Source organism: Pantherophis guttatus, chromosome 3, assembly GCF_059756535.1.
Source record: "Pantherophis guttatus breed Tessera chromosome 3, ASM5975653v1, whole genome shotgun sequence".
Classification (NCBI taxonomy): domain Eukaryota; kingdom Metazoa; phylum Chordata; class Lepidosauria; order Squamata; family Colubridae; genus Pantherophis; species Pantherophis guttatus.
The window spans coordinates 111,388,316-111,407,188 of record NC_142065.1 but is presented as its reverse complement, the minus strand read 5'-3'; the positions used below and the strand labels follow the sequence as shown (position 1 = coordinate 111,407,188).

Sequence of the window (18,873 nt, the reverse complement as noted above, 5' to 3'; positions counted from 1 at the left end):
TAGCTTTTATTTGAAAATGATATTTTAAGATAGAAATATTTCAATGTAATGAAGATGAAAAAAATTATGAGGGGAAGGGAGGGGTTCAAGTTTTATATAAGTTTTATATTAAGGTTTTTTTTTACCTGATATGAGTATATTGTGTGGAAGTCCGGGGGGAGGGGAGGGTTAGGGAGGGCTAGGGAGGTTGGGAAGTTTGGGGTGGGCTGAGGGGGGGGGAAACGGGTGAAAATGTAATTGTAAAACTTTTGCAATAAAAAAAAAAAAAGAAAATTCTGCAGAAAGCAGGTTTCTCTGAATTATTAACATACCATCATGCTATAGAAAGAGTATTACCTGCTTATATCTTTCTGCTTGTCTTCCAACATCAACTTCTATGACTGAGAAATGGCCAATAACAGGGTCAGTATGAGAACCTATTGTGTAGGAATGGACCTGGTAGAGAAACATATGGTTAGAGGCAGGATATGAGATATATCTAAAACTACACATGTAAATGTATTGTCTATTGTAAAGGCAATACACTTAAATGTGTATCTTTAGGTATTAGATTACAGGTAGTCCTCGAATTAACCACCACAATTGGAACTGGAATTTCGGTCATGAGTCATGGCATCACACGACTGGACTAGATTTTATGTGTTTTTATGATGATTGTTAAGTAATTCAATGCAATCATTAAGCAAACCACATGGTCGTATGAAACCATTTTATCCATTTCATATTTGCTTGAAAATCTTTATAAAGAAACCAAATCTCAAGGCTATTAGGCGAGACAACCTCCTGCATGCTTCCCACCACCAAATCAAGGTTGACTCAGCCTTCCATCCTTTCTAAGGTGGGTAAATTGAGGACCCAGTTTGTGGGGGCAATAAGCTGACTTTGTATAAATATACAAAAGGATGAAGGCTATTGCTGAGCACATTGTAAGCCGCCCTGAGTCTCCGGAGAAGGGCGGCATATAAATCAAATTTAAAAAAAAAAAAAAAAAATCAGTGGAGAAGTTGGAAGGAAGTTGGCTCAAAACCAGGTGGCTCAAAACCAGGACAGCAGGCAGTAAAATGGTTCTTGTCTATCGGTGGTTAGGATTAGGGTTTCATAGAGCTACAGTACATGAAATAAAACTAGCATACTTCAGTAGGCCAGACAGATATCATGCTGCCTGTAGATAAAAATTCAAAAACAATGCATTCTAATTTTAAGTAAAAAAAAGCAGTAAGATTATCAGTGGGGAAAAGTTTACCACACAAATCAAACAGTTGCGTTCCATGTTTTGTCCATGTATCTTTGCGTGGAAGGTTTAATTGCTTACACTAATAACAATTTTCTGTCTCAGAAGGCGAAGTGATACTAATAGACATTTTGTCCACCATTTTGCTCCATTTTGTACCTCTCACTGAAAATCAATTGTGAAACATTAATTTGGAGCTCTACTGATCCTTAACATATATAATTTGTATTACCTTGAAGATCTATAAATAAGCCTACTATGGCCTCTTGCAGCAGAAGTCTAAATTTCAATTATGGCTTGGCTGCAAACTAACTCCCAGTTCAGCTCAATGGCTAAACTATGAACTAAAACCTGGAACTATGGCATGAGTGGGAGGTAATATCCAAGCTGGAAGCTCTTCAGGACTCATAATGTCAAAGCACGATTAACTGTTATATCAGAATAAACTGAATATGAATCTACAGTGGTTTCAGGCATCTGAACTTTCCATTCAGTTTTAGTATCTAATAACTTTGGAAAATAGTAAATAAAAAAATATCACCACCATGTAAAGTAAATATATCCATTCTTCTTGCTACAAATGTTGGCAAAAAAAAAAAAAGAATAGATAAAGACACACTCTTAAACCCTATTTTGTTTTAAAACTTTTTCTGAAACTTATAGACTCAAGACCAGAGAAGGATAATGCCACAAAATATAAAGTATTGCAACCCAAGTTCTACTTACCTTATGCAGTAACTTGCATTGCTCTTCCTGGTCAGAGTGGTAACTCCGCCATTGGAGTTTCAGGCGGCCATTCAACCACTGAAGGTATTGGACATCTTTTTGGCCTTTAATGTGAGGTTTTGAAACAAGGCTTTTCCCATCTTGCAGACATTTTAGAAGAGGATTGCACTAAGAAGGAAAACAATAACAAAATCTCTGAAAATGGTTTTTGCTCTGTACCAACTCAGTTTTTCACAATATCCAAGGTTTATTACGTGAGCTTAGAGTATTTCTATAGATGTTTAGTATTCGTTGTTGCCTAGAAATTTTAGCAGAATTTCTAAAGATGCTATTGATAGAGTAATTTCTCATTAATCAAGAGTCTGATGAAATATATTCCTCTAGGAATAGTAATATATGTAGAGCTCTCTTTTTATTATTCTCTTTCTAGATTGTATTCTATCTCTATATCATAACTTGAAAGGAAGTTCTCATAAACAGACATTTTCCCTTTTCTGCTGTGTTATCACATTCAAGCACCAACATACAGATATTTTCATAAAAAGGCATCAAAGATTCTCCAAATATATATATATTCAAGATGTCAAATTCAAGAAATAGCAAGTATGTTAAAATAAATGAAGCTCCCCAGAAGTGAAAAACAATTGACTTTATCAGACTATCTAAATTTCCTGAATATTTCATGAAAGATACATGCAAAAAAAGATTGATATAGGGAATGTAACTGGGAGCCTAAACACTGAGATTCATTATCTAAAATGGCTGAAGGACACCAAGCTTATCTGCTCCTGACATATTCAAATATTCTAGTCTTTGAAAATGTGCCACTTTGATCACCATCCCTTTATCAACAGCACTTTTTATTCTATCCAATGCAGTGAAATATTGGAAAGAAATTATGTAAAGTGATTTGGGACTGTATCCATCAGGTTAAGTCTCTGAACATTGAACAGAACCAAATATTGTATGGTGGAGGAAAAAAATCTTGTAATTCATTATGGAAAGAGGAAATTGGTCTTCTCTCCTTCTAGGCTTTATGCCTGGCAGCTTTAGGATTAGGTTGGCTTATGTAGGCACTATGCAGACCAGATTTTTGCTTAAAGAGATCTGTAAAAAATGCATGACTGTGAGAAAGTAAGTTTATGGTATACATTTTGATTCAAATAAAGTATGTTAAAGTGAACAGTCTTGAACTGTAAAATGTTTGGAGTAGAGTCCAAAATTAGTTGCTGAATGCAGTAACAGCAGTGCACAATAAATCTAAACCATACCTGAGAATAAACAAAAAGGTTGGCAAATGTTTCATATTAGCAGGAGTAAGAGAAGGATTAAGATGGCGCATTGGATACCTTTTCATTTATTTTATAAATTTATTCCATATATGCTATATACATGGAATGTTTGTGTTGATATAGAGGTGTGATGCTTGATACATGAATGTATATGAATGTATAAGAAGCTAGCACAGAAGCTGTGAACTCATACATAAATCTATATATTATATTATATTATATTATATTATATTATATTATATTATATTATATTATATTATATTATATTATATTATATTATATTATAATTTCTATATTAGTCTTACTAGAAATCAGGACAAATATTAAGTTTGCATGGATAAATTAGTAATAGGTTTATAAGTAATTATCTGTACGTGGCCATTAATCCTGGATATCAAATCATAGTAGATATGCTACTATATCTCAACTCAAAAGTCCAGATTTTGAAATTAAAACTCAGTAGTCCTATGCTACAAAGGTGTCTGTTTTTGGTCTCACTCAATATTTTATGTATATTTCATAGCTGTTAAATACCAAGATAAAGCTTTATTGCTTAGCCAGCTCAAAAAATAAAAAGCAGTGCTTTAATTATGCAGAAATAGATGAATAGTTAATGTATTTGGTATCACCACATTTAATGCTCCTTTTCGGGGGAGGGAGAGGGAGAGGAATGAGGGAAATTTTGAAATTCTTTAAGTAAAAAATCACTTCATTATTTTATTAAATATAGTATAGATATGCATAATTCTATTACTTAATTAAAGTATGTTTTGGCTACTGAAAACAATTATAGATTCACTGATTGCAATTATTTTGAAAATAAGGAATACCCGTTTTTCCTGGGGAAGCAGGAAGGCAAAAAGGTAATGTTGAAAGTAGAAAAATCAATCAATCCTGATAAAACAGGCAAACTCCTGTCTTAATGGAGATACAACCATTCATTTTTGCTGCCATGATTATACTGTGAATTTATACTCAGTTTGCAGTCAATTATTATTCCTATATATCACTGGTGTCAAACTCTTGGTGTCACGTTGCCCTCACGTGATTTATCACGTTTTTTCCTTCGCGGAGCTGCGGTGGGTGTGGCCTGCGTGTAATGCATCCAGCCAGCAGGCCATCAGTTTGATACCACTGATATATATATATATATGTGGGTCTTTGGTTATTCGGGTTTTCTCCCACGTAAAGTTGGAGGTGTCTTGGCAACGTTTCGACGAAGTCTCATTCGTCATCTTCAGGCTGGTGTTCTCGGCTTCGTGCTTCTAGGACACCTAGAAGACACCTCCAACTTTACGCGGGAGAAAACCCGAATAACCAAAGACCCACATACAAACACCCGCGAAAACCTCAGAAAACATATATATATATCCATAGTATTGTTACCAAATCACATATTCCCCATTTTATATAAGTGGGTTTATTTTTTCTTTCCTATATAACAATTGTATTTGTCCACACTAAATTTCATTCTGCTATTTTCAGCAAATTTCTCTACAGTATCTAAATTTGTTTGAATTTCATTTCTGCCTTGTAGAGTTAGCCACCCAACTTTAAATTTTCTGCAAATTCATAAAAATTTTCTTTAAAGTTTGTAATAAAATAATCTTTATAGAGAGCAAAAATCATATCTTGTAACAATCCACTCAGTGCCTCCCACCCTCATATGATACTGATTACCACTCTTTTGAGTACAATTTTTGAAACATGTTAAACGTGGATGGCATGTCAATTAAGTCAAGACAATTGGGTAGAAAATTAATATTTAATTAACTGTTAATCAGAATGTCATGATATACTTTGTTAAATGATTTGCTGAAATCAAGATTATATAACAATGCATTCCTACAAATAATGCTATATTTCATCAAAGTTTAAGAAAAATAACAAAACAAGCAAAAAAAATTTCTACAATTCTACAATATATCCTCACAGTGTCTGGACTATTTTTACCTAGAGATGGTCAACAACAGACTTTGAGAACTGAAAGGCCCAAAAAAGGGGATGTCTGCAGTTCAGATGTCTTTCAGTAAGGAAGCTAAATATTTTAAATTAGCGTAATTTCTAATTTGCCTGGAACAACTTTTCTACTTTAGATCTAGGTAAAATGATATGCATTCAAGCCATTTGTCTCTTAAAACAATTTCCACAAAGTATGCTGGGAACATGTACATCTGGTTGGAATACATTAAAAATAACCTGCCTGTATTGCCAATCTCAACAAAAAAAATCATCTGACCCATTCTCTATCTCATTATTTAGCTGCTAATGAACATTATTCTTGAGCCCCTTGAACTCACCATGCATACTTTTGCTTCATCCCAAAGTTTAAATCTATTTAGTATCAATAACTTTTCCATTAGAGCTATTCTGCAAAGGAACCAAGAGAGTGCCAATAGCAATTCTCTGCTTGCTTCTGAACCATCAGCAGGAAGCTGATAAAATTTTGGTCTTCTATATCCATAGCTCAAGGCTGCATATTTGACAAATCTGACTTGGGTGCCTAAAGAGGAGATAAGGTAAATCTTGATTATTTATTACCATTCAAGTAACCACAAATTCACCAGAGTGTGCTAAAGTAAGTAGAATCAAAATTTGGAAGGCAAGGGGATAAAATCCTATCACTTCAGGAGTTAATTTATACCACAGTAAACTGGGAGGACATGTTCACAGTTTCCTTTTTTAAAAAAATTGATGTTCAAGGTTAGCAACAATTATGGACTAGTCTCTCAGTACCATCTCCACTCCCCCAATAATAATTTCGTTCTTAAAATGAAAAGAAAGTGATCTCCCATTATCCCTGAGTTCACTGAATTATTAAACAAAGACTTTGTAAAATTATAAGAAGAAACCATTGAGTCCAATATCTTGCTCTGTGCAAAATAAATATTAAAGTATTTATATAAAATGACTGTCCAAATTCTGTTCAAACATCTCTAGTGAAGAGAACCTCACTGCCTTTTTGAGTAATTCATTCACTTGTCAAATTATAATGGTTACTGTTGATTCTTCTTCTACATTTAACTGGAGCCTTTTTATAACTATAGCCCATTCTTCTATACGAAATCCTTTCAGATACTTAAAGGCTGCTATCATAAATTTTACAGTAATTATTATTTCTTGAGATAAGACTAGAAAGTATCACATATGCCTTGTAATTTGGACAGCATCATTCCTGGAATGAGATAGTAGCATACAACTAATCTATAACAGATTGCCAGCAGGGCTTTTTGCCTGAACAGCTTTACACTTTTCTCGAACAAAGAAAGAAAGAAATTATCTATTTCAGGTTTTGTCCTGTCTTAGATGCTAAAGTCATTTGGGTGATCTTGAGCTAATCACTTTCACTTACTCCTAAAAAGGCTGTTTCTGAAAACATTGCCAAAAAACCTGCATGGACTTATCCAGGCAGTTGCCATAAGTTAAACTGACTTGAAGGCATCCATAAACAAATAAATGCATTTACATCAATATGTTATGTAGAATTCACTATGTAAAAACTACAGCAACACTGTCTAGAATCAAAGTAATGTACAGTACATGAGCTAATAAAACTATAAACACAGTAATTTAATACTCTGACAGTATGAATATGTAATAAAACAATTATCAGATGCTTTGTGAGACTTCATGAGAAAGCTGCCTGAAACAATCCAATCTGAATTTCATAGAGTTGCAGTCATTCAGTTCTCAATGCATGTTTGCCTGGCATCAGAGTAGGATATACTATTAGTAAGGTCTTACCTCTGAGTGTGAAAGAGTAGTATAATGGTGGGGCAATTGAAACAATCATTTTATTCCTTGGTGAAACATTTCTCAAAGCACTAGTGCTCCCCAGCAGTGAGTAAAAAAACTATTCCTAGAGGCTGGATTGATTATTCTGATCAAAGTCAAGCAAACAGGGCTATCAATATGGTTGCACCCAAGTACCTTCTCCAATGCTGTGGAAGTTTTAGAAAATCTGATTTTTTGAAGCAGGTTGGATAACAGATGGAGTACTTGTACGAATTACTAGGTGTAAGTGTCAGCCTCTGCCTTTACTGCTTTGGCTGCCATAGTAATGGGAGGGGGAAGAGCTAGGTAGCATGGTGGGGGGGAAGCGTGCTGGAGGAATCTGGAGGAATCGAAAGCGATACTTAAGCCACCGGACTCTATCTTTGAAGCTGCTGTCATTCCTGATTGATGACGCTGCCAGATGTGTGCTTCCACCTGACCCCTGAGAGACCTTTGGATTGGATGATTTATGGTGGACAGTGGGAGGGGAAGCTTTCTATATGCAATTTTCGTGCTTGTTGCCTTAGATTCTCCTTTCCTTTGGTTGTGTTCACTTCATTTTCTAGTAAAAGTACCTTTCTCTATAAACAATGGAGTTTGGGTCATTCTTTCCTGGACTTTGAAGGAAGCACACCTGACATTAAGCAGAATCTATTCTCCAGCCATCCCAGATAAACACCGAGGGGGCTGAACCCAAAATATGTCAGATCAAGAGAGTGAAGGAGACCAGATGGGAGCTTCTGGCTCTACGATGACTTCACTTCAAGCGGAGAAGGAAGCTGCGGAATGGATGGAAAAAATTCGGCTGAGAGAGGAGCCAGAGGAAGCTAGATGGTCGAGGGGAGTAGGAAGGTTGCCGGACCTGGGGAGGACCCCACAAGGAGTAACCAGCTCCAGACCCCGTAAGGGAGAGGCAGTGTGGCTGCAAGAGCAAAGGGAGAGCCTCATGATTGCTCAAGCGATGCAACTCCTCTGCGATGCCGAGGAAAGCCGGAAAAGCCGTGAGTCTTATGTATTCCCTGTGGGGAAGGGAGGAGACTACCCCAGGCTGGATCCAGAAGAGACAGCCTGTGGGGGAGAGGAAGAGGAAGCTGGGGAAGGAACATCTCAGGCTTCTGGAGCTCAAGCGAGGTATGCAGCAGCCCAAGGATCCCCAGCCTTGCAAGCCCCACCCCGCAGACGCAAAAAACCAAAAATCCCCCCCCAACCGGAAAATATGATGGGAATCCGAAGACCTTGGGGCTTTTCTTGACCCAAATGTGGAACCACATGCAGGACTGGGGGAGGACTACTTATCAGATGCGGCACGAGTGAGATGCGTCACGAATGTCTTAGAGGGAGTAGCAGCTGAATGGATGGTGGTCCTCCACAATAATAATTCCCCCTTGCTGAGGAATTACAACCTGTTCATGGGGGCTCTTAGGAGGCGGTTTGAAGACCATCTAGCTGAGCGGAAAGCGAGACTCAGGATGAAGGGTATCCAGCAGGGCCAGAGATCGGTGGCAGAATACACCCAAGAATTTCGCAAACTGGCACCCTACATGACAGGGTGATCAGAAGCGGCCCTACTGGAGAGTTTCAAGGACGGACTAAACGAAGACATATACAAAGACTGTAGAGCACGGGGGGTTCCCGAAGACTTGCAGAGTTGGCACGTAGTAGCTGAGGATGTGGAGATCGAGCTGGCCCGAAGCCGACTCCAAGGGGGCCATGCAGGGGACCCATCATCCTCCTTCTACCACAAAGGAGCGCCAAAGACGGGCACGGGGAGAGCGGAATTCAAACCCAAATCGAAGCCCTTCACGTGCTTCAAATGTGGAAAGGAAGAACCTTTGGATTGGATGATTTATGGTGGACAATGGGAGGGGATGCTTTCTATATGCAATTTTTGCGCTTGTTGCCTTAGATTCTGCTTTCCTTTGGTTGCGTTCACTTCACAAGGTGGCCTTTGGTGGTCTTTGATGGCCATCCACCCTTGAATTGGGTTTTGCTGTTTCGTTATTCCTACTCTCGCCTCAAGGAAGAGCTTGTGCCCGTGGGACTATTACCATCGCTATTAACATCTTTACGAACTGCTAGCCTTTTTATTCAACCCCTAACTGGAAGAGAACTGGGTGAAATGGTATGCAGGTGCTGAGAGGGCTGTTGTCATCCACCCAACGAAAGGATGGACTATTCTGACTTTATTGTCGGTGTCATCTGGCCCGGTCACTGTGAGAGGGTGACTGGGATAATTATCCTCCGAATGCGGTGGGATGACACTGGCCACTCCCATTGCCGTGAGAGGGCAGTGAAGCCCAGCTCCTGGTACGAAAATCTACTCTTGACCCAGTACTATTGGACTATCTGGTGAAGCCCTGACCAGTTTACTTTCCACCTCTGTTTTTTGTGATGTTTACGGCTGCTGACCTTCTTACGCTGCGAGACTCCCCCCTCTTGCAGGTTTGGCCCTCCTCACTATCGAGGGCCTACCTTGATGACGGATTTTGGAATCCCGAGAGGTGGCATGGTGCGAAGAGGGGGTTGTGGGTTTTTTTGGGAAGTTTTTAGATAGGATTTTAAAAGGCTCTGGGACTGGGGTGGGTTGTGTGGGTTTGGGGGAGAACCCACAGGGGAGGAGGCAGGTCTTGAGAATATTATCTGGGAAGAGTTTGTTTTGTTTGTTTTGTTTGTTTGTTTTATTAGAGTTATATACCGCCCTACTCTCGAAGGACTCAGGGCGGTGAACAGGCACAAAATAAAATACATAGATAAAAGTTAAAAGACATCATTAAAACCAGATTAAATAATTTAGCCCGAGACAATTAAAAAACCCAATAATTTAAAACAGATTAAAATTTCGATTTAAAAAAATTTAAAACACGGGAGAAAATTAGGCCAGGCCGGCTTGCTGGAATAGGAGAATCTTAAGAGCCTTGGTAGTACAGGGGTTTAAGGCACCCTGTTATTAAGCTGGTTATTAAGACCAGCTGCCTGCAATTACTGCAGGGTTCGAATCTCGCCAAGGCTCAAGGTTGACTCAGCCTTCCATCCTTTCTAAGGTAGGTGAAATGAGGACCCAGTTTGTGGGGGCAATAAGCTGACTTTGTATAAATATACAAAAGGATGAAGGCTATTGCTGAGCACATTGTAAGCCGCCCTGAGTCTTCGGAGAAGGGCGGCATATAAATCAAATTAAAAAAAAAAAAGAGCATGGAGGAAAGTGCGTAGAACCGGGATCCTCCGTATATCTGGGGGGAGCTCGTTCCAGATAGTGGGTGCCCCCACAGAGAAGGCCCTCCCCCTGGGAGCAGCCAGTTGACATTGTTTGGCTGACGGCACCCGGAGGAGCCCCTCTCTATGAGAGCGTAGCGGCCTGGGGGAGGCTGCTTGTGGTACTAGGCGGTCCTGTAAATAACCAGGTCCTAAGCCATGGAGCGCTCTAAAGGTGGTAACCAAAACCTTGAAGCGCACCCGGAAGTCCACCGGGAGCCAGTGCAGCTCGCGCAGGAGAGGTGTCACACGGGAGCCCCATGTAGAGCGTTGCAGTAGTCCAGGCGGGAAGTGACGAGGGCATGAGTGACTGTGTGTAGGGAGTCCTGATCCAGAAAGGGACGCAACTGGCGAATCAGGCGAACCTGATGAAAAATCCTCCCGGTCATGGCTGTCAAGTGCTCTTCTAAAGACAGCCGTGAATTCAGGAGGACACCCAAGTTGCGAGCCCTCTCCGTGGGGGCTAGCGATTCGCCCCTAATGGTCAGCGATGGCGTCAACTGACTATATCGGGACGTTGGAAACCACAGCCACTTGATCTTGGATGGGTTGAGCCTGAGCCTGTTCCTCCCCATCCAGATCCGCATGGCCTCCAGACACCGGGACATCACTTCAAGGGCATCGTTGGGGTGGTCCGGGGTGGAGATGTACAGCTGGGTGTCATCAGTCACCCTCACCCAACGAAGCATTTATAATCCCCTGGAGCCAGCCTCGCGTCACCTCCCGGGAAGCCAGCACTAACCAGGAGGGGCACGGGTCCAATAAACATGTAGTCGCGTTCAGTCCACCCAGAATCCTGTCCACGTCGCCAGGGGTCACAGTATCAAACTCATCCCAGATAACATTCTCAAGACCTGCCTCAAGTCAACCCCCCTGGAACTACCCAGTCGGAGTCCAGATCTTCCCGAATCTGAGTGATTTTGTCATACAGATATTGAACAAAATCCTCGGCTCTACCCTCCAAGGGGTCCTCCCGCGCTTCCTGGTGGAGCAGGGAGCGGGTCACCCTAAACAGAGTGGCCGGGCGATTATCTGATGATGCAGTAAGATCAGCAAAATATGTACATTTTGCTGCTTTTACTGCCACTAGGTAATTCTTAATATTAATATTCTTAATATGAGATCTTACCAGTGTCTGGTCGGATTCAGAAAGACTGGCCCTCCAACTACTCTCTAGGCATCTTTTCCGGCGCTTCATCTCCCTCAGCTCCTCAGTGAACCTAGTCGAGGCATGTGCCAGAGCCTCAGGAAATGGCCCAAGCTCCATCTGGAATCTATCAGGTTCCATCAGGCGCCTGGGGCGGAACCATCTTACCGGCTCCGGTCAAGGCGAAGGAGAGAGTGATCCGACCATGACAAGGGCTCGGTGACTATATCCCCTATCTCAAGATCACTCAACCACTGTCCAGAGACAAAAATCAGGTCCAGCGTGTTTCCCCCTGTGTGGGTAGGGCCATGAATTAACTGGGTCAGGTCCATAGCTGTCATGGAAGCCATGAACTCCCAAGCCACCTCTGACGTCTCACCCACAGATGGCAGGTTGAAATCCCCCATGACCATAAGTCTGTGGTCTGTTTAGGGTGACCCGCTCCCTCCTCCATCTGGAAGCGCGGGATGATCCCTTGCAGGGTCGAGCTGAGGACTTTGTGCAGTATCTGTATGACAAAATCGCTCAGATTCGGGAAGGGCTGGCCTCTGACTGGGTATGTCCGGACGGGATGACTGAGGCAGGTCTTGAGAGTGTTATCTGGGGGGAGTTCGATCCTGTGGCTCCCGAGGACATGGACAGGGTCCTGGGACGGCTGAACGCGACCACATGTTTATTGGACCCGTGTCCCTCCTGGTTGGTATTGGCTTCCCGGGAGGTGACACGAGGCTGGCTCCAGAAGATTGTTAACGCTTCTTTGAGTGAGGGGGTCCTGCCGGCCGCTTTGAAAGAAGCGGTTGTGAGGCCCCTCCTCAAGAAGCCCTCTCTGGATCCGGCTGTTTTGGCTAACTATCATCCAGTCTCCAACCTTCGCTTCGTTGCGAAGGTTGTTGAGAGTTGGTGGCGCAACAGCTTCCCCGGTACCTGGATGAAGCTGTCTATCTAGACCCGCTCCAGTCCGGCGGGTGGATGATCTCTGGAGGGCTCAGGATAGGGGTTGCTCCTCTATCCTGGTCCTGTTAGACCTCTCAGCGGCTTTTGATACCATCGACCATGGTATCATGTTGCACCGGTTGGCGGGATTGGGGGTGGGGGGCACCGTTCTGCGGTGGTTCTCCTCCTACCTCTCTGACCGGTCGCAATCTGTGTTGACGGGGGGGCAGCGGTCGACCCCGAGGCACCTTGCTTGTGGGGTGCCACAAGGGTCGGTCCTCTTGCCCCTTCTATTCAACATTTATGTAAAGCCGCTGGGTGAGATCATCCGTGGCTTCGGGGTGGAGTACCATCAGTACGCTGATGACACCCAGCTGTACATCTCCACCCCAGACCACCCCTTGAAGTGATGTCCCAGTGCCTGGAGGCCGTGTGGGCCTGGATGGGGAGGAACAGGCTCCGCCTCAACCCCTCCAAGACCGAGTGGCTGTGGCTTCCAGCGTCCCGATATAGTCAGCTGACGCCATCGCTGGCTATTGGGGGCGAATCACTCGCCCCCACAGAGAGGGCTCGCAACTTGGGCGTCCTCCTGGATGCACGGCTGTCTTTAGAAGATCATTTGACGGCCGTGGCCAGGGGGCTTTTTATCAGGTTCGCCTGATACGCCAGTTGCGCCCCTTTCTAGATCGGGACTCTCTACGCACAGTCACTCAGGCACTAGTCACTTCCCGCCTGGACTACTGCAACGCTCTCTACATGGGGCTCCCGGAGGCTCCAGCTGGTCCAGAACACGGCCGCGCGGGGGATTATGGGGGGGACGAGGCGCTCCCATGTGACACCTCTCCTGCGCGAGCTGCACTGGCTCCCGGTGGTCTTCCAGGTGCGCTTCAAGGTGTTAGTGACCACCTTTAAAGCGCTCCATGGCTTAGGGCCGGGGTACTTACGAGACCGCCTTCTGCCACCAATAGCCTCCCACCGGCCAGTACGCTCGCACAGAGTGGGCCTCCTCAGGGTGCCGTCCGCCAGACAATGTCGGCTGGCGACCCCCAGGGGGAGAGCCTTCTCTGTGACGGCGCCCACCCTCTGGAACAACCTTCCCCCAGAGTTACGTACAATAACAGACCTCCGGATTTTTCGTCGGGCCCTGAAAACCTATTTATTTCAACTAGCTGGGCTGGCTTGAGCTAAATTTTAAATTGATTTTAAATTGGGTTGTTTTAATTTACGGCCAAAATATTTAATTATTTTAATACTGTTTTTTAAATTTTGTATGCTCTGTTTTTACTTTGGCTGTGCACCGCCCTGAGTCCTATTTGGAGCAGGGCGGTATAGAAATTTAATAAATAAATAAATAAATAAATAAAAGTCTGGGGGTATCAACCACCACCGCGGCGATAATGTCGAGGAGTTTGGGCAGGGTTGCTGCCACGTGGCAGGGAGCCAGGTACGTGATCAGCAAGCCCATCTGAACCCCATGACCCCACTTCACAAGGAGGGACTCACAGCCGGCCGCCTGAGGAACAGTTTGATTCTGTGACTCCCGAAGACATGGACAGAATACTGAGTAGAGTGAGCGCGGCCACATGTTTATTGGACCCATGCCCCTCCTGGTTGGTGCTGGCCTCTCAGGAGGTGACGCGAGGCTGGCTCCAGGGGATTATAAATGCTTCTCTGAGTGACGGTGTCTTCCCCGCCGCCTTGAAAGAGGCGGTGGTGAGACCTCTCCTCAAGAAGCCTTCCCTGGACCCAGCAGTATTGGCTAATTACCGTCCAGTCTCCAACCTTCGCTTTGTTGCGAAGGTTGTTGAGAGTGTGGTAGCACGACAGCTCCCCCAGTACCTGGATGAATCGGCTTATCTGGATCCGTTCCAGTCAGGCTTCAGGCCTGGGTACAGCACAGAAACGGCATTGGTCGCATTGGTTGATGATCTCTGGAGGGCTCGGGACAGGGGTTGCTCCTCTGTCCTAGTCCTATTAGACCTCTCAGCGGCTTTTGATACCATCGACCATGGTATCATGCTGCACCGGCTGGAAGAGTTAGGGGTGGGAGGCACCGTGTTGCGGTGGTTCTCCTGCTTCCTCTCCGACCGGTCGCAGTCAGTGTTGGCAGGGGGGCAGAGGTCGACCCCGAGGCCCCTTGTATGTGGGGTGCCACAAGGGTCAGTCCTCTCGCCCCTTCTGTTCAACATTTATGTGAAGCCGCTAGGTGAGATCATCTGTGGTTTCGGGGTGAAGTACCACCAGTACGCTGATGACACCCAGCTGTACATCTCCACCCCGGACCACCCCAATGATGCCCTTGAAGTGATGTCCCGGTGCCTGGAGGCTGTACGGATCTGGATGGGGAGGAACAGACTCAGGCTCAACCCATCCAAGACCGAGTGGCTGTGGTTTCCGACATCCCGATATAGTCAGTTGGTGCCATCACTGACTATTGGGGGCGAGTCGTTGGCCCCCACGGAGAGGGCTCGCAATCTGGGCGTCCTCCTGGACTCACAGCTGTCTTTAGAAGAGCACTTGACGGCTGTGGCCAGGAGGGCGTTTTATCAGGTTCGCCTGATTCGCCAGTTGCGTCCCTTTCTGGATCGGGACTCATTAAATACGGTCACTCATGCCCTCGTCACTTCCCGCCTGGACTACTGCAATGCTGTCTACATGGGGCTCCCCTTGAGGAGCACCCGGAGGCTCCAGCTGGTCCAGAATGCGGCCGCGCGGGTGGTTATGGGAGCGATGGGGCACTCCCATGTGACCCCCCTCCTGCGCGAGCTGCACTGGCTCCCGGTGGTCTTCCGGGTGCGCTTCAAAGTTTTGGTGACCATCTTTAGAGTGCTCCATGGCTTAGGACGGGGTATCTACAAGACCACTTTCTGCCACCAGTAGCCTCTCACCGACCAGTATGCTCCCATAGAGAGGGGCTCTTCAGGGTGCCGTCGGCCAAACAGTGTCGACTGGTGACCCCCAGGGGGAGAGCCTTCTCTGTGGGGGCACCCGCCATCTGGAACGAGCTCCCCCCGGAGATACGGAGGATCCCAGACCTGCGCGTTTTCCGCCGTGCCATCAAAACATTTCTTTTCCAGTAGGCCGGCCTGGCCTAACCTCTCTTTTAAACTGTTTTTTAAAATTTTTTAAATTTTAAATTTGTCTTATGAATTTGGGGTGTTTTAAATTTCGCTTTCCGGGCCAATTATTTAATTGTATTTTAATGGTTTTTTAACATTTGTATTATATGTATTTTATTTGGCTGTCCACTACCCTGAGTCCTTCGGGAGTAGGGCGGTATACAAATTCAATAAATAATAATAATAATTTTCTAGTAAAAGTACCTTTCTCCATAAACAATGGAGTTTGAAGGAAGCACACGTGACAGTAAGGCTTACTATGAGGATGATTGAACCCACATCAAAACACATTGCTACTTTTCAGCAATGAGAGCAGCAAAGAAACATTTATCTTGCAAAGCTTGCTGCATCATCAAATATTATCAATAATCACCTAATTGGAATTTGTGTTAAAGCAAGTGACACGTGCCATTCCTTCAACATTCAGAGAGGATCATCTGACAGCACCATAATTTCAATGCCAAGCAAAGATTTTCAAAGGCTTCTTAATGTATACTTTTACTGTTTTTATTCAAATTGTTTTAACTGCCCAAGCTTTTATCATTTTATATTTCATGCCATCTTTTAGACTGAGGCTGTCAATAAATTTCATAAACAAAGAAAATAGTTTTGTTATTTTCATTCTCTCCCACCCTCAAAAACTGAACATGTTCCCACATTCACAGTAATTTGCTACCTGTATCAGCAGACTTTAGCTGTCCTCCACCATGGATATGATTCAGGAGATGATATAGTAGCTTCCAGAATATTAAACTCTGTTTAAAATAGAGAACACTGAAGACATTTGCTGTACTTTATATGACTTTGCTTGAATCCCCCAACCTTTATCCCATTCTATCCCCTTATCAAATATACAAATTCTAGATGGTTTTTCTTTAAAATAAATCCTTTTTAAACCTCCAATAATAACAAATTTATGACTAGACTCAGAAAACCAAGTAGGTCTGGTTTGGCTAGTACTTGAATGGGACTTCATCAGGGAGTATCAAAGCTGCAAGGTAGATTGGAAGGTTGAAAAAATTCAGAAAAACTCAATGGCAAATCACATCCAATTGATACATCAAGAAAAGTACATGGTATATCTATGCAATTACTAGAAGTTGAGCTTGACATGAACTTATGGGGAAAGAAGATACCCTTTCTTAAAGTGACAAATTACAGCCATAAAAATAAAGGACTAGTGGAATGACACGCCCATCAATTAATAGCAGTGCCAAATCTGTCACCTGAGAGCAGATGAGATATAATACAAGTTAGTTTGAGTGCAGTAATTCTTTTCCATTTTCAAATCTATTTTTTCTGAAATATCTAAATATCTGAAATATCTATTTGGATCTATGCCCATAATTTCCTAAACCCCACCCCTTTCCCCTCCTTCTGTTCAATCACATCCAATTTTCAGAGACTAAGTCAGACTGACTGGACAAGTCCTGCAATTTTTCTTGGCAAACTTTTTCAGAAGTGATATGCCTTTGCTCCTTCCTAAGGTTTAAAGTTACTCAATTGGCTTTGTACCAAGGAAGAACTGAAACAGTCTCTGAGTTTCTAGCTTAATGTCTTAATCATTACACCAAATTGACTCTCAAAAATCCATTTGTTGTTAACTTTTCATATGTATTTCTTTCCCAAATTTTTTTATCCTGAGGTGTTATGTATTTATATCCTTTATTATTTTTTATAAATAATTCAAAATTATTAAGACTCCTTATTCCACCTATTCTCTTCAAAAAGACACTGTAAGGTGAGTTGGGCTGGGCAAATGATTCGCCCAAAGTCACCCAGCAGCTTTCATACCTAAGGTAGGAGTAGAACTCACAGTCCCTTGGTTTATACCTTAGATGAAACTTGTTCCCACTGTTGTGGTGGTAAAAAAATGAATCTAAGCAATATAAGCAAAAGTACATTCTCTCACACACAAAGCAAAATAGGAGGAAGGAATATTGGGTATCTTTTCCACCTTGAGTTACTTATAAAATAAATAATAGCAAGCATGCAAGCTTATCTGTATTCATATCCATCCATCCATGCAAGCAAGCAAGCAAGCAAGCAGCTTTTCTAGATTCTAATTCAATTGTAAGGGTCAAAACATAAACAGTAATAAATTGTTTGATTCATAAAGTACCATCAGATATTGGTTTTTTTCTTAAAATGGTATTTAAGAGTTAGGTACCTTTTATGGCTCCCCAACTGATTGCCATTGAAAGTGCAGATTATCCAATTAAATAATAAACAGAATAAGCATATTTCAAGTGCAGAATGTTCAAAGCAAGTAATGATGATTTTGGAGAATATTGAAACTGAATTAATTCAGAGATATAATTTTCATATTTCAATGTATCAACAAATGTGCATCTAGTATCTATATATTAGCGCGACACATGCATTTTGGGGTATATTCACAAGTGAATATAATTTTTAAACTTCATCAGCTGTTTATAGATGGAATGTTTTTTGTATTTTACCACGATTTTACATGTTTTATTGTTTTCTCTTCTTACATGGTGCACTCTATTCACCTATGCGTTACCAAATTTCTCTTAAAAACATTAGCAGCAGCTGACAAAATAAATTAGTACATTGGAGTTTTAAAAACTCGAGCCTCTCAATAAGCATGGTTATACTATCTCTGTTGAACACGTAAAATCAGCTCTGTGCAGTCGGAAGCTCAGAAGAAATAAGTGAGACTGTTTCCTAGGATATATTCCCTGAAAGGAAGAAAGCCCTCTTCAGAGAAAAACACCATCGCTTGTCATTTTCTGCTGAAAAGCTACATTGGGCCAACCAGACGCTTTTCCTAGTCTATCCGCCCAATCCCGCCTCCATTCGGCGGGAGGGCTACTAGTCAAAGGCAGCAGTTACCCTACGACGGCTTAACCGCTTAAAGATGTTTGGGTTGCAACAACTCCCAGAATTCCCCAGCCCTACACATTTTAAAAGTATACGCGGCTGAGACATTTTGTCCTACACTGTTTGAGGTCTAGTCTCGTTTTTTAAACTGCCTAGTATGTCTCGCACAAACAGTGCCGGTAAACAGAAATTCGTGCTCAGTGCCTGAACTTGCCACCCAGTTAGGATGAGAGCGGCCAGGAGCGTATAGAGAATCGCTTCCCCTTTCCCCTACTCACCACCTGAGGTTGATCGAACTTGGCTTGCCGGAAAGTCTCTGGAGAAACGTGCGAGCAAGGCAGGCTCAGGCTCAGGCTCAGCGCTGCAATAGCTGCAGGCAGGTAAGCGGATGCCGGTCGTTGGCAGTTCATTATCTTCTTTATTGGGCTTATTTCCGCCCTTCTCTCTCAAAAGCGGCACGAAGTTATGGGGCTTGACAGGAAGTAAGCGTCAAGTGCGCATGCACAGCAGTGAATCTGAAGTTCAGTGGCTTCCCGATGCCCTCATCATGCT

General features: G+C 43.1%; 1 protein-coding gene across 1 annotated transcript in view; it reads right to left on the bottom strand.

The window, feature by feature from the left end:
* The window catches only part of TEDC1 (tubulin epsilon and delta complex 1), an 84,442-nt gene extending 65,569 nt beyond the window's left edge, over window positions 1-18,873 (bottom strand). The window contains exons 1-5 of the mRNA XM_034409893.3: window positions 18,600-18,873; window positions 16,151-16,229; window positions 5,550-5,752; window positions 1,958-2,125; window positions 337-435 (exon numbers count right to left, since the gene is read on the bottom strand). Of these exons, the coding sequence (XP_034265784.1) occupies window positions 337-435; window positions 1,958-2,125; window positions 5,550-5,752; window positions 16,151-16,229; window positions 18,600-18,731 (681 nt within the window). The 5' untranslated portion in view covers window positions 18,732-18,873. The remainder of the gene's footprint in view (window positions 1-336; window positions 436-1,957; window positions 2,126-5,549; window positions 5,753-16,150; window positions 16,230-18,599) is intronic.